Source organism: Cuculus canorus, chromosome 27 (genome assembly GCF_017976375.1).
Source record: "Cuculus canorus isolate bCucCan1 chromosome 27, bCucCan1.pri, whole genome shotgun sequence".
Taxonomy (NCBI): domain Eukaryota; kingdom Metazoa; phylum Chordata; class Aves; order Cuculiformes; family Cuculidae; genus Cuculus; species Cuculus canorus.
Genome location: NC_071427.1, coordinates 1,243,356 through 1,262,616, shown reverse-complemented (window position 1 = coordinate 1,262,616; position 19,261 = coordinate 1,243,356). Strand labels below are relative to the sequence as shown.

Genomic DNA, 19,261 nt, shown 5'->3' with positions numbered 1-19,261 from the left:
CTGCTAAAAGGGGCAGATGGAGGAGGCCTATATGCATCACCTCCAGGTTTGCTTGACCTAGGGACCTGTGCCACATGTAAAAATACGAAGAGACCCTCATGAACATCAGGGCAGGGTAATTTCCTTAACCAGGCCATAGTCAGCCCTGCTGTGACTGAGTGAACCCTCATCACTACCCTGCTCCATGATCAAGAGCCCCTCCCCAGCCTTCCCGGAGCCCCTTTCAGTACTGGAAGCTACTCCAAGGTCTCCTTGGAGCCCTATCTTCTCCAGACTGAAAAACCCCATCTGTCTCAGCCTGTCCTCATACAAGAAGTGCTCCAGCCTTTGGATCATCTCCATGGCCTCCTCTGGACTCGCTCCAACAGCTCCATGTCCTTCCTACACTGAAAACTCCAGAGCTAGACACAGGGCTCCAGATGGGGTCTCAAAAGAGCAGAGCAAAGGGACAGAATCCCCTCCCTCACCCTCTGGTCCCACTGCTTTGGATGCAGCCCAGGACACAGTTGCCTTTCTGGACTGCAAGCACACCTTGCCGGCTCACATTCAGTTTTCCATGCACCAATACCCTGAAGTCCTTCTCTGCAGAGGTGCTCTCAATCCACTCATTGCCGAGCCTGCATCCATGCTTGGGATTGCCTCACTCAACTCAGCTACAGAACCTTGCACTTGGCCTTGCTGTACTTCATGAGGCTGGCACAGGCCCACCTCTCCCGAGGTCCCTCCAGATGGCATCCCATTCCCCTGGAGTATCAACCACTCCACACACATTTCCATTGGTTGATTTTTCACACTAGGAAGAAAAGGTGCTTTTATATTTTCCTAAACAAAAAAAATAGACAAAGGCAGCAACAATAACTCTTTAATTCTGTAATTTGAATGAGTGCACTTTAAATCCTTGAGCGAGGATCCATTGGAGGACAAGTCTGGTGCCAGCAGCCACGGTAATTCCAGCTCCAACAGCGTACCTTAAAGCTGCTGCAGTTAAAAAGCTCGTAGTTGGATCTTGGGATTGAGCTGGCAGTCCACCGCGAGGTGAGCCACTGCCTGTTCCAGCCCCTGCCTCTCAGCACCCCCTCGATGCTCTTAGCTGAGTGTCCTGCGGGCCCGAAGCATTTACTTTGAGAAAATTACTTAAGAACTAGTGGGCACACACAAAAGCACGAAAGAATGTGAATATTCAGAGACCATTTGGCTTCTAAAAAGGGAAGTCAGGAGGGTGAGTAGGGCTCAGAACCCAGAAGAACAGGGCTCTCTAGAACAAGAGGGACAACCCTGATGCCCCCGTAACACCAACTGCCACGTACCCAAAATGAACACTGAGACTGCTGGCCTAGGGCTGCCAAGGGGAAAATGAGTCCCGAGAGGAACATCGTGGTACAGCTGGGTAGCAATCACCTCAGCTCCACGGGTTTAGGTCTCGCCTAGTTACCACAGAGGTTTACGGTTAACAAAGGCCTGGCTCACTGAGTCTGCAAGTCTCGACCACAGGTTGTGTGACCACACACAGGTCAGTTTTCTGGTGTGAACTGAGCACCAAGTCCGACAGGCTTTACAGCAGCATCCTCAAATGGAGATGCTTCCACTACATCTCTTTCATACTTGGGCAGTTGTTTTGGGGGCACAGCACAGAGCGTTATCTCTGATGGCAGACTGTAACAAGAAGATCCAGCACGGAAAATAAAGATCCAGTGATATAGCAAAGTTCATAGAGAAAACAAGAAATACTTCATCATAAATCAATGAGCTGGGCAGAAAAATCACAGAGAAGGGAAACACCCCATTCCTTTTCTAACCACTGAGATGCAAATGAAGGGAGATGGGAGCTTCACAGCACTGCTGGATTAAAAGGAAGTTTATGGCCAATGACACTCCTCACAGGTGACACACATTGACATGCTTAGGGAAAATATGTAACTCCCAAATCTTGTCTACTGAAATAGGAACCAAAATTCAATCAGAAGCAAAAAAGTAGTTTTGCCATGTGTATTCGTTTTAACATATAGTTTCAACTAATAAACAGTCTTTGATCACACACACTCCCTAGTGAGAACAGAAATAATGGATTAGGTTTCGCTTCAGTAGCCACTTTATTAGGCCAGCTCTCTTTGATGCAGGCTGAACAGCAGTTTTTTAGTTTGTAGTTGGTCCACATTCTTTTTTCACCACTCTTACATTGTAGCCTCACGTGTTTTCAAGCCCACACTGCTTCCATGTTCCCAAATTGCTCAGGGCCACCCTTTTCCTTCATTTTTGCCACCAGCCAATACAGTGAACCAGACAGTAACACTGACAACATTTAATCTTCCTTGGATGGATCAATTCTAATCTGAATCAGTTTCTTGATCCAGTTTACCAAGCAGCTGCAGGCCTGCACACTCACACAAGGAGAGGGATAACAGAAGCAGGCACAGCTGATTGTTTCAGCCTCCAGATGCCTGAATTACTCAAATCATAGGATATTAATCTTATAGCTACAAATACATTTGTGCATACACTGCTCAGATTATCTGGGCTGAGCAGCTGTACCAACACGCTCAGCAATTCCCTCTGACAAGGCTCTATCTTCTCACTGATCTACAATGCTTCCAGAAGACACCCACTACAGCATTTTAAAAAGTATCCATAGCACCATTCCCACTGCAAATACTGGCCATTTAATATATATGTATATAAAATATATATATAATGCAGGCCTCTCCTTACCTTTTATTGAACTCCTCTAGTTCTGCCCTCAGTTTTCCTATTTCGATCTGTAGTCGAGCCCTCTCTTTTGCAGTTTCATCCAGAACTCTTCGAGCATCAGCCAGCTCAGACTCATAGAGACTCTTGATTCCGCTCACCTATGGTAGAAAAAAGAATTTAGATATAAGAACATGCCAGACTGTCAGAGAACTGAAATCCAGCAGCCAGTTTCACATAGCATTCTTTGAAAAAAGGGTGTATGATGTTATTTCTGTTGTTTAAGAATATTCAATATTGAACATTTTTAAATAATACACACAAGAAACAAGAAAGCAAACACTGCTATTCCTAGGAGTGCCTATTTGAACACCAGAGTGGCACCAGTGACAGACCCAACCATCTGGTCTGCAAAATGACTGATTAAAAGCAGTCAGGGTAGAATTCAGTTCCTGATAGAAAATAGTCTTGGTTTAGTTCTGTTCAGTTTTAGGTGGCAGCACAAGGGCTGAGAAGCCCCAGTTCACAAGCATACCACACACCAGCACTGGGCTGCCTGTCCATGCAATCTTACTGCTTTCAAGAGATAATGCTTTTAAGCTTTATTCAGCTTCAGTCTTGGGGTTTGCCATAGCTGAGAGCCAGAGGCCGTCTATCGCACAAGCCATCATAACCCCATTACCAGTCTGGATGGAAACTCCAGTGCAGTTTGAATTAGTTCAAACATCCAGTTACCTTGTGTGAGGACACTTTGATCCCTTTATAGAAGCCACCACGTTGGGAGACTGAATCATAAAACGGTTTGGGTTGGAAAGGACCTCAAAGCCCATCCAGTTCCAACCCACTGCCATGGGCAGGGACATCTCCCACTGGATCAGGTTGCTCCAAGCCCCATCCAACCTGGCCTTGAACCCCTCCAGGGATGGGGCAGCCCCCACTGCTCTGGGCAACCTGTTCCAGGGCTTCCCCACCCTCACAGCAAAACATTTCTTCCTAAAATCTCATCTCAATCTCCCCCCTTTCAGATGAAAACCCTTCCCCCTCATCCTATCCCTGCACTCCCTGATTAAGAGCCTCTCCCCAGCTTTCCTGGAGCCCCTTTCAGTACCAGAAGCTGCTCTAAAGTTTCCCTGGAGCCTTCTCTTCTCCAGGATGAGCAACACCAACTATTTCAGCCAGCCTGTCCTTGTACGGGAGGTGCTCCAGCCCTTGGATCCAAGCAGGTCCATGTTCATGATTCCTAGCAAATTGCAATATAAGATACAACTGCCCAAAGGCCAAGCACTGATTCTGCACCACCAGGTACTGCACTTACAACATGTCTCTAACACAGGCCCTTCCTCAGGCATCTGCCCTTTAGCTCTTAAATCTTCTAAAATCCATGCCCTTTGACTTCTACCAGGAACTCGGGGCTGCATTGCTGTAGGTTCACACTAAAACACAGTGCAGGACACAAAGACAAAGCACTTCCCAGTATTCCAAGGCATAAACTGTAACTGTGTGACAAGGTACCAGGGAAGAAAGCCTCTTTCCCTACGTTTTTGTGAACACTGTCACAAAAAGGTGCTGGTGTGACACTGACAACAGGCAGTAAGCAATTTATGCTTTGAAGGCACTGCAGACAGTTCACAGCACAACACCACCAGAACAACATTCTGAACAGAGAATAAACCCTTAATGTAATTTCTGTGTGGGGACACACAGCTAGATGGAGCTAAACACTGCATGATGAAAGCAGTTTCAGAACCTGCTGGTAAACACAGAACTAGAGATTGTGCTGCTTAATTAAAACGGTAGATTAATTCATGGCATAACCAGCTGTGGTGGCTTCGTGTGTCTTCCTGCAGAACGTTAACTTCTTCTCTGCTCTTAACTCCAGTAAAAAACATGAGAAGGAAACACACAGGTCTGATTCGCCACCAAAGTGCCAGTTAAAAAGATCCTTCCACTACACTTTCAAGCTGGTGCACTGAGCAGACACAAATAAGCAAGACACGAGGACGCACGGCAGCTCCAGCACAGGGAGGCAGCACAGTAGGGAGCAGCAACACCTCCTAGCGCCGCAACAACCCCGCCACAACCATAACAGCAGCTGCAAAGGGAATACAGATACAAGACAGCATTGATAACAGCTTTAGATGATCCAGATGAACTGGAGGACAGTTAAAGATGCTCCTTCTAGATCACAAAGAAGAATATCTCAGTTATTTCAGCACTGGTCAAACGGAGAAGAGAACCAAAGGCAGCAGCAGGCTCCAAAGACACCAGGAAGTGCTCACAGCTGAAGCAGCCTGGGACCGTGTGCTTGAACACACTTTGAACCCTAGATGGTTGTTATGGAAAGCACCCTTCTAACCTAGCATCAAGAGAAGCTCCTGAAAGTATTTCTGTTCCCTGAAACTGCCTCCTCTCAAACTCTGTTCTGGTGGACTTAACTTAGAGTCCTCATTCTGAAAAAGTCCTGAGAAGTAAGGTCCTCAAAGCACCTCTGGGTAGCGTACACCTATGCTTTTGCTTTGGTTTGACTCTACAGACACTCTTCTACCCACCGTTTTAACCACATCTCCTGCTCGGTTTGGCCTCCAGTACAGTGACTCTTTCAGACATTCCTAAAGAGGGGCTGTTAAACCAAAGCCGGACTCCTAGGATAAGCCCCGCATGCACCAAAGTCAATGGGCACAACAGCCAGTATCCACAAAGGAGAAGGAAGGTGAATAAACGCTTCTGGCAATGGGGAAGTCCATTTCTGGTTCTTTGTCTCATCCACTCTGAGCAGAGTGCATGACAGCACCAACCTGTCCCTCAGCACCTCCAGACAATACCAGATGCAGCAGATAAAACATCGTCAGACAGGTTCTATTTTTTTTGTCATCTTCTATCAGTAGAATCTATCAATTCAAATTTCTTCATTTGCTGTTTCTCAGTGTTGTTCAGGTTACTACAACTCATCAATTCCTGCTCCCCACATCCAAGACAGACACAAACTGATCTTTGAAGCCTGTCCCCACGCTTCCAGTGTAAGGAAACAAGAGTAACAAATGCCAAGGGGAAAAAGTAGAAAGAACGAGGCAAACGCACAATGATTCTTCACTCGCAGGTACTCTCAGCTTGTAAAAAGCAAAAAAACAAATCTGACCCAAAATTTGTTTCCAGGTACCAAATCCCAGTAGTCAAACACTGTCCATTTGTCTAATCCTCTTGTACACGTCTTTAGGTTTTGGTTTTCACAAACAAAAGTATCATTCAAGCACAACTGGTGGATTCGGACTTTCTGCCAGGTAATTTCATTTCATGCTGTTAGTTTGCGTTGTGACAAATGCTGAATATTTGTTTCCTGCACAAATCTCCTTGGACTTGGAGATTTAAGAGATTTCAGGTTTCTTCTCATCACTTTTCCGGATTTGCTCCTGGTCAGAAATTGTTCTGCTGCTCCGCTCATCTTTGTCCTCTTTTCCTTACACGTTTTTTCCTGGCTCTAGATGTTTCAAAGTAGGTGAAGAGAATTGCAAGCAGCACTCAGAAAACAGAAAGAACACTGACTGACACTGATTATCAACCACCAGCTACAAGGAAACCAGAGACAATATAGGATGTGAGGGAAGCAGGAGTTGCAGTAATCCTAAAAGGTTTCAATTGGCCCAAGCTGTGATCCAGATGATGACACCTGAGCTGTATTCCCACACGCTGGCAGCAAGTGCTGTGGAGTGGGTGATCCAGTAAGCCACAAGAGAAAGCAACTCTTCACCAGGTCCTCAGCAGCAACAGCAGCAGACTTGCCAAGACCCTAACAAGAACCTCAGCTGACTTGGTATCAGCATCCTTGCAGAAGTAAGAAAAGGCAAAAAAGCCCCAAATCTATGACTGTTGCAATTGTTTCAGCATGGCAACTAGGGAACGCCAAGCTATCTGCTAAAACAAGTGAAAAGCAGTTAAGAATAATTTCTAGAAAGCAAGATATTGTACGAAGATATCACCATACGATAAGAAGACCACGTATACAAAATATTTCAAGATGATCAGAACAAGTAGGATATCAGCTATAGTAACATATTTTTTGAAAAGCTGAGGTCGAGTGAAAAATAAAATTGATGATGACTTCTCTTCATCACAACACAACATGGCAAGTAACAAAATGAAATTTGAATAACAATTCATGAATGGTGTAGAAAGTAGTTACTCTCACTCTGCTCATGAGCATCTGTGGCCTCATGTCAATCGATTCATGTAGAAGAACCATCTAAAAATGGACCGAAAATAGACCTTTGGGGGTTGGGGTTTTTTTTTTACTTATATTTGTACCAGAGGAATCTTTAAGAGATTTCTGCACTTCAGCATCAGTTGAAAGCGTCATAGAACAGATCAACCAAACAAGCAGTAACAAACCATCATGCTTAAAAAGCAGTAACAGCTTTCTAAAGCCTACTTTCTGAACTAAAGCTATCAGGACATTATTTGATCTCTCATTCAGAGCTTACTTTGTATGAGAATTAGTAGATGGCTCCTGCCATGCAAATCTCTAAAGCAGGAACTGCCTGTCGTGAGCTCTGCAGCCCATGGCAGGGCAGCAGGCATTAACCTGAAGAACAGAATTCAGGGCACACGAATAAGTCACACTGAGTAACAATCAGTGGGACTTGTGCAAAATACAGGTTTCACAAACCACTGGACTTGCTCAGCTACCCAGGGAGCAGGTATTCCCAAAAGATCCAGTCAACAAAAAAGTAGGAAAAGCAGTGGATACAGCTATAAGCACAACAAAAGCCACCTCACACAGGTGGCTTTTCTAAAGGGCAGGAGCGGACTGGGAACAAGCACATGATTTAGTAGTGGACGTGTACTGTTGGACTCAATGATGTCAAAGGTCTTTTCCAACCTAGCAATTCCGTGATTCTACACAAACGAGAGTTTGTGAAGTCAACAAGTGTTCAGCAACAGAGATGGAGCTCAGCCAGTCTACCTGGACTCCAAAGGTTTGAACAATATCTCCCACCAAAGGCTCCTACAGAGTCCACATAGAGCCTAAACAGGCACAGAAGAAAAAAACACATGCAAAGAGACATCGCCTTCCAGGAACTGAGGGAAGGTTGATTGCCTGCAGTTCCCTGGATTTTCCTTCTTGACCCTCCTGAAGATAGGCATGATATTATCCTTCTTCCAGTCCCCAAGAACCTCTCTTAACCATCGTAATCTTCCAAAAGTAACTGAGAGCAGCCTCACCATGATGCCAGTCAGTTCTCTCAGCACTCATGAGTGCAACCCATCAGGTCCCACGGACTTCTGTCCAGTTGTTTACATGTTCCCCATCCTTATGCCTCTCTAATAAGAGTCAAGTCTCCAATTGTGCTGGACTTTCCCTCTGGTCTCAGGGGCCTGGGACTCCTGAAGGCTGCTCTGGCCACAAGGCAGCACTGAGCGCATTAGCCTTCCTTATGTCTGAGTTCAGTCAAGACCTCTTTGCTCATCTGTACAGGTCTCCTCCAACCTCTGCTCCATTTCCTGACTGTTGGGATGGACCACACTTGAGCTTGGAGTTGTGGTTATCCTTGAATACCAACGCAACTCTGACACACCCCTTTTGTCTCCAGGGCTGTAACCCATGGGATCCTTCCAAGCACCACCCTGAAGAAGCTACAGTCTCCTCTCTTGATATTCAGAGTTATGGTCTTGCTTTTTGCTGTGCTTCATCCTTTCCCACCATTTCATGGTCACTGCCCCGACCTTAACGTCCCTGATCAATTCTTCCTTATTTATTAAGGTCCAGAGCACAAAGACTGGGGCATGCATGACCTCCACTTGACTGAAGGAGGCCTCATTAACCTCTTCTTTATTAAGTCAGCAGCAGACACAAACCACAGTGCCACCATCTTGGTCTGCACACTAAACCTGACCAACAAGTTCTAAGAGCTCATAACCTGTCCTTTGGCAGAGCTCCAGGCATCCCCACCGCTCTCTCACATGAAGAACAACTCCCCTCCTTGCCTTCCTGAGCAGCCCACGTTCATCGTCACTGCACTCTGGTGGTGTGAGCTATCCCTGATGACAATGTCACTGCCCACAGGGTCCTGTGCCTGTCCTCCACATCAGGCGTTTCAGCGTGGCTCCGAAGCACAATGATTCCCCAGGAAGGGCAGGAGAGCTTTCCCCAGAAGGCTGTCCAGTCAGCACTTCCTTCTTCACGTACCTATGCCGGGAGTGTTTCCATTTCACTCTTTTTCTGTTGCTTCTTCTTCCGTTTGCATAACCCCGGGCCTTTCACTAGCCTAGTCCATCCACCTCTTCCTTACCTGATCCTACCTGAGCAAGGAATCTCTCCCTCCCCCATCATTCTCATTTAAAGCCCTTCTCAGCAGGCTGGACCAGCCCTGCTGGCAACAATACACTTGCTCTACTTAGCCAGGAGGATCCTGTCTCTTTCAAGCAGTCATCAGCCCTGAAAGACATTTCCATGGTCATAAAACCCAAGATTCTATTGCCCACAGCAGTTGTGCAATCCTGTGCTGCTCTGCAGGACCTGTTCAGCCATCCCCAAAGCCTCCTGCTCCCCACACCCCAGGGCCCTCAGGCCATTAACCATCACCCACAGGCACAGCTGATACTTTTACGGTCATCCCATCAGCATCACTGGTGCCCAAGTGGAGGAGCAGCAGGGGTAGCAGTCGAACAGCCTGCTGTAATGCAGTCTTGCTGCTCAGCAGCCTCTCTGTAATGCGTGGAACGCAAACCCCTGTGAAGCGGCAATCCCCCAGATGACAGGTTAGGCCGTCAAATGGGTCCCTCCTCTCTGAAAATGTAGCCCCATCTGAAGCTGATGAAAGAAACTAAGCCAAAACCTCAAATGGAGCTCAGCAGGAACCAGAACACAGGTTGCAGCTGATCCACTGCACAGTAACATGCAGTCAAGCCCAACTCTTGCACAGAGATGAAGCCGGACACCCTACACGGTGTTATGAGTTTGCTTCCACTTTTCCCCACCTCTTTTGCTGGCGAAGGAGCTTTGTAAGTTTTTAATTTGGCAACATAAGGGACAAAGAAGGACAATTTAGGGCCACAGAGGTGATGGGACTGAAGCATCCCTCTTATGAGGTAAGGCTGAGTGAGCTCAGTCTGTTCAGCCTGGAAAAGAGGAGACAGAGGGGATCCCATCGATGCTGATTGATGTCTAAGGGACAGGAGGATGGGGCCAGACTCTGCTCAGCAGCACCCTGTGACAGGACAAGGGGCACCAAGCACAAACTGGAGCCTGAGAAGTTCCACATGGACATGAAGAAACACTTCTTTCCTGCGAGGGTGACAGAGCATGGGAACAGGCTGCTCAGGGAGGGTGTGGAGTCTCCTTCTCTGGAGATATTCCAGCCCACCAGGACATGCTCCTGTGCAGCTGCTCAAGGTGACCCTGCTTTAGCAGCAGGGTTGGATGGGATGAGCTCCAGAGGGCCCTTTCAACCCCTGCCATTCCATGATGGAAACACAAGCATGTTGAGAACAAGAGAACAGAGATGTTTCCACAGCATGGTCTGAAAGGCAGGACTGCTGGATGCTCGCTGACCCACCAGCGCTTGCTGGGAGCACTCAAAGCTCCCTGTGCAGTGAGCTCAAGGACAGACACACCAACACAGACCCTCCCACCGCAATCACTTGAGAAAAGCTGCAAGACATCACTCAATGAAGACACAGAGAACAAGGCAACAAACCTACATACTAGGCAAGCAGCATGCCCCACCTGACCACAAGTGAGTCCAGACAAACGTGGCAATGAAACAACAATCTTGTTAACATGTATTAATGTACAAAACGTGTGTTCCCATCAGGTGTGGCTCAGTATGTTCTTATTCAGCCCGTTAAAGACTGATAGATTGCCAGTCAGGTATGGTTCTGACTCACCAAGAACATCAGTCAAGTTCTCAAGAACAATGGACACGTGTGTTTATCACCACCACTGCCTCCCAGATGATGTCTATAGTGCCAGAAGACCACATCTTGAAGGGTACAAGTCTTGAGTGACCCACCATCCACTGCAGCATCTGAACGTGTATTTTGAAGGTGACAACTAGGCAGCACCAGAACCACACCAGCCTGGTTGTGACAGCAGCTCTGGTCAGTACAACTGGTGCAAATGAAGGGCACAGAGCTGCAGCACTGGTGGGTGAGCGGAGACCAGGGGAGACCACAGTGCATGCTCTGATGGCTGCGACGTACAAGATTGCTGTCGCCCACAATCACACCCACAGAGCTGGGAAGATGCAGGCGAAGAGAAAACCCCTGTAGATACTGCTTTTGTCACAAGGGTAATAGCTGTCAGTGGCTGAGGCTCCCAGGGATGTTCTCTTTTTTCCTCCCTACTTCTCCTTCTGTGGGTGAGAACAGTGGGATATCCTCAGTGCAGCAGTCACCCCTCCCACACCCAGCAAAACATCTTTTTGGGAAGGCTACAATCACAAGAACTGCAGGGAGGACAGGGAGTTGGCAGAAAGGGGACTGAGGGGAGCTTCGACTCTTCCTCTTTACCCTTCCAGTATTCCCCCTCCCAGCCTCACAAATCAGGTTATTTTAACAGAGACCCCAACCTGGTGAGAACAGCACCAGTTATGTACCAGGGAGGTAGAAAAGCGAGGGGTGAGCTACATTTCTCTTCTGTCACAGGCTAAGCTACATGAGGAGAGTCATGCAAGAGAACAAATAGAAACAATTAGGTCAATTATAGGTCCCCCAGCTACACAGGCAAAATGCTTTTTTGCATGTCTGAGGACTTAATGTATACATTTTGATTTCTGTATACAGGTAAAGGTAGATCAGCATTGGACAGGGTTAGAGAAAGCAGGAAAAGGGCTGCCATTAGCAGAGGAGTGGAGATAAGAAATCTTAACTTCTGCAAAGTTCCTTTTCCCTACTGCTAAGAGGTGGTAGCCCTGTGCTCCTCAAAAACAGCAACAGAACTGACTCTGTTCCCAGGCCACGATGTCACCATAGTCCATAAAACTAAAGAGATTGCCCAGAGGATAAGTGGCTGCTTTATCTTCTGCAGACTGGTGATTTAAACAACAAGGAAAAAGAAGCTCCTGATCAGCTGCTGCTGAAAGTCTCTGGCAGAACAGCAACTGTGGTCCTCATCTAACAGCATCAACACAACTCCTCTCTTCTACAAGACATTCCCCTGAGCCAGGGCTTTGTGAACATCAGAAACGTCAACCCTCTATTCTCATGCACACAGGGGCAGGGGGAGAGAATGCTGGTAGCGGTCTCACCCCAGTCCCATTCTCTTAGGTGGCCACTGCGGGATTCTGGAGCTACAAGCAAGGGACAAATACCTCTCTCATGGCACCACGCTCTGTCTACTGCTTGTCATAGCTACCCTCAGCCTCCAGTTCCCCTTGGATTATGGCCCCATCACATGCTCTCAAGGCAAGTCTCAGGTGTTAATGCAAAGTCTACTGGTGAGCAGTCACCCCTGCTTGTGATCCCACAGCATCCATCACTCCCCTACCGCAGCGGTAGGTGATGCTTCCTGCCGCTACCAGAGATAAGCCAAAAATATTACAATATTTAGGCAGCTAAAAAAAAAATATCACACCGCTCAGGACAACCAAGGGGAATTTTCATCTTGAATGACCCAAGAAAAGAATATAGTCAATTTTAAGCACATAGAGCTAATATAAAGCTATAATTATGCAGACAGAACAGCATGCCAATAGCACTGGAGTACATTTGACTGTGACACAGAAGTCAGAGTTGCTTTGGGGTTTGTTTGGGAGGTTTATTTTTAATTAATAACTTATTTCATGCTTAGCCTAATCATTTTCTAAACACAACTTCTAACAGTGTTTCAAGGAAACTGAGATGTCAGCAGAAAATCCGGTTTACTACATTGGCCCTGAAAGTGAAAGGGCAGGATTCCCATTCCAGTAAACACCAAATCTCACACCCAGCTGCTTCCACTGACCACTATCTGACATCAAAGCAGTAAGACTACAAAGCCTTTTTTTCTAGACACATGTGAAGAACAACTAAGCAGTCCTAAAGGGCTGGGGAACGCACTAACAAATGTGCTCCAGAGACCAGCTGAGTCTCTCATACTGTCTCTGACAAGTCATAGAGCAGCTTGAGGAACCCTGACAAGGTTTGCTAGAAGATATTTAAGAATCAGGACACTTTTTGAACTCTGGAGGAAAAGTGAAGAAGGAAAGCTCAAAAGGAAAGTAAGCAAAATATTTATATCAAAATCCTCGAGTTTATTTCCCATCTGAGTATTTTTCCAGAATCAATAACAGACAGAATTGCTGTTGGGAGTTGGTTTAAGCTCATACTAAATATCTAATGAGGTTATATTTATGTTTTCTGCTTGTCCTGTTCTTACTCATTACATCTTTGCTGTCAATAGAATTACCATCTGCCTCCCAGATTTAAAGCCCACACTCCTGCCAGCCTTCAGCAACTTACAGCTTGGGAAGTTCCTGAACCACACAGGGTTATTTTGTTTACAGCAATCGATGTAGCCATGTCTCATGTTTAGAAACATCTAGTTACTTGGAAGTTATAATGTATTATCAAGCCGCACAAAAGGACTTCAAGGTGTTTGAATCCCGGGTGTGCACTGATTGCAGGCAGACCAACCACTCCCAAAACAAGACGCTACCATATCTGGTTCGCTGAAACTGAATTAATTCAAACCCTCCTCCCACCACCTCCAGCATCACCAAACCAGACCCTCGGCGGGGCGGGAGCCCACGCAGCGGCAACAGCAATCCATCACATCACAGTTACAGGAAAGGCTGTTACCTGCAGGCTTTCCGCAGTAGCCAAACCGCATCCCGGAGGGGGACACCTCACCCACAGGGGTTGGTACAGGACGGGTGGGACTGTCCCCAGCTGGGTCACCGACTACATCCTTCCTCCCTACGGGAAGGAGAGTCCTGGGGAAAGCGGATACCGCAGAAGAGGGAAAAGCAAAACACGGCACAGGAAAAAGCATCAGCCAGTTTAGCCTCAAGCTCACAGGGAGCTGAGATCCCTTCTGCGCGGGGAACTGCCAGCAGAGAGCAGTTCGCTCTACAAGGATTCGACTCCAAGCATTTGTGGCGACCACGAGATTTCCTCTGGTGAGGAACAGAGCTAGAATAAACCCTTTCAAAGGCTCTATTTCGTTTCCTCAACTGGCGGGACAGGGACCGCGAAGGCCCAGCAACCTCGAGCTGGCACCATGTGCGGGTCGGGCTTCAGCCACCGCCCGGGGCCGCCCCGGGAGCCGCTCCCCGCCCCGAGCTGCTCCCGGAGCTGCTTCCCGCTCCCGCAGCCCCCGAGCCTGGCGAGCCCTTGGAGCAGCTTCCAGCACTGAAAGGGGCTCCAGGAAAGCTGGGGAGGGGCTCTGGATCAGGGAGTGCGGGAATAGGACATGGGGGAACGCTTTTAGGCTGAAAGAGGGGAGATTGAGATGAGATTTTAGGAAGAAATGTTTTCCTGTGAGGGTGGGGAGGCCCTGGAACAGGTTGCCCAGAGCAGTGGTGGCTGCCCCATCCCTGGAGGGGTTCAAGGCCAGGCTGGATGGGGCTTGGAGCCTCTGATCGAGTGGGAGGCGTCTCTGCCCGTGGCAGGGGGTGGGACTGGATGGGCTCTAAGGTCCCTTGCGACCCAAACCATTCCATGATTCTGATTTCCAGTCGATTTGCTCTAGAGCAAAGCTTGTGCTGCTGCGACTCTGCCCATCCTGGGAGCACAAAGGGCAGGAAGAGTAGCAAGAAAAGTCAAGAACTGACAGAAACACAAGAAAAATTGAGAATAAGAGCACTCGGAGATCCACCTTAAACTGCAGTTACTTAGGAGCCACCAGCAAACAAGCAAATGGAGAGAGCAGCTTGGCAGGAACCAGGGGCAGCCTGCTGGGCTCCCAGCTAAGCAGGAGTGATACAGCCTCATGGCCTGCTTTGGCTCCGGCTGGACAGCACGTCAGCCTCAGGCGGGATGGGGCATGGAGCCCCTGATCAGTGGGAGGCGGCCCTGCCCGTGGCAGGGGTGGGACTGGATGGGTTCGAGGTCCCTTCCAACCCAAACTATTCCATGGTTCCGTGGCGGAGCCCGGAGAGCTCCGAGGTCCCTCAGCCGCCCCGCTCCGTTACCTCGCGCGTGGTGACCTCCTCCTTCTCGGAGATCTTGACGAGCAGCCGGTCATTCTCCAGCTCCAGCGCCCGCACGCGGTCGATGTAGACTGCCAGGCGGTCATTGAGCTGCCGCAGCTCCTCCTTCTCCTGCAGGCGCGAGATGCGGGTGGGCGACAGCGGGGTCCCGGCAGGGGTGCCGCGGCTCGGGGTGCCGGACATGGCGCTGGACAGGCGGGCGGGCGGCGCGCTCATTCAATCCCGCCGCACCGGGGGAGGAGGCAGCGCTAAGATGGCGGCGGCACCCCCCCCCCCCGCCCGCCGCGGCGCCGCATGGGAAATGGAGTCTGGGCGCCAAGATGGCGGCGCAGCTGAAGGAAAGGCGGGGTGGGCGCCATTTTATAGCGTGAGGGGATGGGGCTCAGCGCTGGGTCGAGTCCTGGTCAATATCATAGAATCATAGAATAGTTTGGGTTGGAACGGACCTTGAAGATCATCCAGTATCAACTCCCACTGGATCCTTGAACCCCTCCAGGGATGGGGCAGCCACAGCTTCCCTGGGCAACCTGGGCCAGTGTCTCACCACTCTCATGGGGAAGATTTTCTTCCTAATGTCCAGTCTAAATCTGCTCCTCTCCAGTTTATACCCATTCCCCCTCATGCTGTCCCCACAAGCCTTTATGAACAGCCCCTCTCCAGCTTTCCTGTAGCCCCTTCAGGTACTGGAGAGTCGTTATAAGGTCTCCTCTGAGCCTTCTCCAGGCTGAACAACCCCAACTCTCTCAGCCTGTCCTCGTAGGGAAGGCACTCCAGCCCTCCGATTATCCTTGTAGCCTCCTTTGAACACGCTTTAACCGTTCCATATCTTTCTCGTATTGAGGATTCCAGAACTGGACACAGATGAGGTCTCACAAGAGAGGAATAGAAGGGCAGAATCACCTCTCTTGCCCTGCTGGCCACGCTGCTTTTGACATGGTTGGTTTCCGGGCTGTGAGTGCACGTTGCCAGCTCATGTCAAGCTTCTCATCCCCCAGCACCCCAAGTCCTTCTCCTCAGGGCTGCTCTCAATCATGTCATCCCCCATCATGTACTGAAATTGGGGATCACCCCGACCCAGGTGCAGGACCTTACACTTGGTTTTGTTGAACCTCATGAGGTTCTCACAGCCCCTCTTCTCCAGCCTGTCCAGGTCCCTCTGGATGACATCCCATCCTTCCAGTGTGTCAACTGCACCACTCAGCTTGGGGTCATCTGCAAACTTGCTGAGGGTGCACTTGATCTCCCTGTATCTTTATCAATGGATGAAGGCTTTGAGTGAACCCTTAGCAACTTTGCAGACGACACAAAGCTGGGAGGAAGCGTTGATCTGCTTGAGATGAAGGAAGGAATAAATCATTAAGAATAATAAGAATCAAATCTGGGCCAGCTTGCACTAAGAAAGAATGTGATTGTAATAGGAGTTTAGCTGGTTTACTAGTTGAAACAAGCAACAAATCAAGTATTGTGTATCTTAAAGAAACTCGTCTCTGAGTGATGTTCCAAGCTGAGGAAAATGCCGAAACAAAGAACAAACCTGAGCTCATCAAAAGGACACAATGGGGAAGGAGATAAGATAAAGAGCATCAGAGGATTCTGAAAACACAAAGGAACTATGATGTACATGCAGAGGGAGGGATAAGATGTAATGATGAGTTCTATGTATGTTTAACCAATGTTTCCCAGGATCTATATGAATATGTATGTTTAACCATTATAAAAATCCTGTAACCAGCCTCAATGGACACACATAAGGTGAAATAACTCCCTGTGTGTCCAATGTCGCATTAAAGAAATACCTGCTTAATAATCAAATTTGCATTGATTATTGAGTTTTGCCTTTTCATGGCATCAGAGGGTAGGGAGGTTCTCCAAAGGGATCTGAACAGGCTAGACCCGTGGGCTGAGACCAATGAGGTTTAACAAGGCCAAATACCGGGTCCTGCACTTGGGGGAACAACAACCCTGTGCAGCTACAGACCAGGGGAAGAGTGGCTGGAAAGCTGCATAGAAGAGAAGGACCTGGAGGTGTTGATTGACAGTGGCTGAACATGAGCCAGCAGTGGCCCAGGTGGCCAAGAAGGCCAATGGCATCTTGGATCAGAAACGGAGTGACCAGCAGGTCCAGGGAGGTGATTCTGCCCCTGGACTCGGCACTGAGGAGATCACATCTCAAATCCTGTGTTCAGTTCTGGGCCCCTCGCTCCAAGAAGGATGTTGAGGCTCCGGAGCGTGTCCAGAGAAGGGCAACGAAGCTGGTGAGGGGCTGGAGAACAAGTCTTATGAGGAGTGGCTGAGAGAGCTGGGGTTGTTTAGCCTGGAGAAGAGGAGGCTGAGGGGAGACCTTATTGATCTCTACTACTACGTGAAAGGAGGTTGTGGAGAGGAGGGAGCTGGGCTCTTCTCCCAAGTGACAGGGGACAGGACAAGGGGGAATGGCCTCAAGCTGTGCCAGGGGAGGGTCAGGCTGGATATCAGGAAAAAATTTTCACAGAAAGAGTTATGGGGCCCTGTCAGAGGCTGCCCAGGGAGGGGGTGGAGTCCCCATTCCTGGAGTTATTTGAAAGACAGGTGGATGAAGTGCTCAGGGACATGATTTAGTGGCAAATAGGAATGGTTGGACTTGATGATGTAAGAGGTCTTTTCCAACACAGCGATTCTATGATTCTATGACAGGGCTGTGAGGGTGCCTGCCTCAGTGTTGCCCGTGGCTGCAGCCGGTTCGTGGCATGGAATAACTGAACCTTTTTGTTGGAAAAGAGCTTGGAGATCCAGCCTAATCATCCCTGTCATTGCTAAACCATCCCTGAGCACCTTGTCTGCCTGGCTTCTAAAGCCCTGAAGGGATGGGGACTCCACAACTGCCCTGGGAGCCTCTGCCAAAGCCCAAGAATGCTTTCATTGAAGACATTTTTCTTAATATCCAATCTGAACCTACCCTGGCACAGCTTGAGGGTTCAGAGGAGGCTACAAGGGTGATCTGAGGGCTGGAGCACCTCCCATATGAGGCCAGGCTGGGAGAGTTGGGCTTATTCAGCCTGGAGAAGGGAAGGCTGTGAGAGACCTTAGAGCAGCTTCCAGTACCGAAAGGGGCTACAAGGAAGCTGGGGAGGGACTATTTACAAAGGCTTGTAGTGATAGGACATGGAGCAACAGCTATAAACTGGTGAGGGGGAGGTTTAGGCTAGACATAAGGAGGAATTTCTTCATGATGAGTATGGTGAGACATTGGAACAGGTTGCCCAGAGCAGTGGTGGCTGCCCTATCCCTGGAGGTGTTCAAGGCCAGGTTGGATGGGACTTTGGGCAGCCTGATCCAGTAGGAGGTGTTCCTGCCTATGGCAGGGGGGTGGAACTGGATGGGCTTTGAGGTCCCTTCCAGCCGGAACTATTCTATGATTCCCTCTCATCCTGTTGCTATCACTTCGGAGAAGAAACCAGCATCCACCTTACCACAACCTCCTTTCTTGCAGTTGTAGATGGTGATGAGGTCTCCTCTAACCTCCTTCTCTCCAGACTAAACCACCCTAACTCCCTCAGCTGCCTCTCATAACCCTTGTCCTCCAGGCCCTTCTCTAGCCCCTCAATGTCCTTGCACTGAAGAGCCCAAAACTAAACACAGGATTCGAGGTGCAGCCTCAACCAATGCCGAGTACAGTGGCACCATCGCTTCCCTGGGCATGCTGGCCACTGTTTCTGATCCAGTTCAAGATGCCATTGGCCTGCTTGGCCACCTGGGTCACTGCTGGCTCTGCCACAGGGTCCCTTCCACAGGGGTTATCCCAGCGTTCTCACCAAGCCTGAGTCTGAGATATCACAACTTTACCATGCTCTGCTCTTGCCACTGAGGTTGTGTCTGATCAAATCGGAGGTGGAGAAAAACACTGATCTGCTGTTTCCAAGGGTGAAAGTACAGAAGCAATGTTTTGTAGATGGTAGAAATACCTACCAAAATGTTCCTGACAGGTTGCCATGGCTCTCAGTCTCTGGTCAGACCATTCCAGATGGAAGCTATCGTGAAATCCTTCTGCACTCATAGAATGGTTTGGGTTGGAAGGGACCATAAAGGTCATCTAGTTCACATCCCCATAGTGACCATGTCCATCCTCCAGTGGATTAGTTTTCTCAGAGCTCCATCCAATCTGGCCTTGAATGTTTCTGGGGACGGGGCATCTACCACCTTTCTGGGAAACGTGTTCCAGTGTTTCACTACCATCAGCGTAAAAAATTTCTTCCTAATATTGAGTCTAAACTCCTCATTTTTTAGTTTAAAACTGTTCCCCCTTTTCCTATTGCTATAGGCCCTGCTCAAAAGTTTTTCCTCATCTTTCTTATCAGTCTCGGTTTTGTACTGAAAGGTGACAGTCAAGTCTCCTCAGAGTCTTCTCTTCAACCCAACTCTCTCAGCTGCTTGTCATAGGGGAGCTGTTCCAGGCCTTTGATCATCTCCGTGCCCTC

General features: G+C 48.7%; 1 protein-coding gene across 2 annotated transcripts in view; it reads right to left on the bottom strand.

Annotated features, from left to right (window-relative positions):
• The window catches only part of LMNB2 (lamin B2), a 40,955-nt gene extending 25,887 nt beyond the window's left edge, over positions 1–15,068 (bottom strand). For both annotated transcript variants that reach the window (XM_054050358.1, XM_009567010.2), the window contains exons 1-2: positions 14,790–15,068; positions 2,707–2,843 (exon numbers count right to left, since the gene is read on the bottom strand). In XM_054050358.1, coding sequence (XP_053906333.1) covers positions 2,707–2,843; positions 14,790–15,023 — 371 coding nt within the window. In that variant the 5' untranslated portion in view covers positions 15,024–15,068. The remainder of the gene's footprint in view (positions 1–2,706; positions 2,844–14,789) is intronic.
• Positions 15,069–19,261: the final 4,193 nt, after the last annotated feature.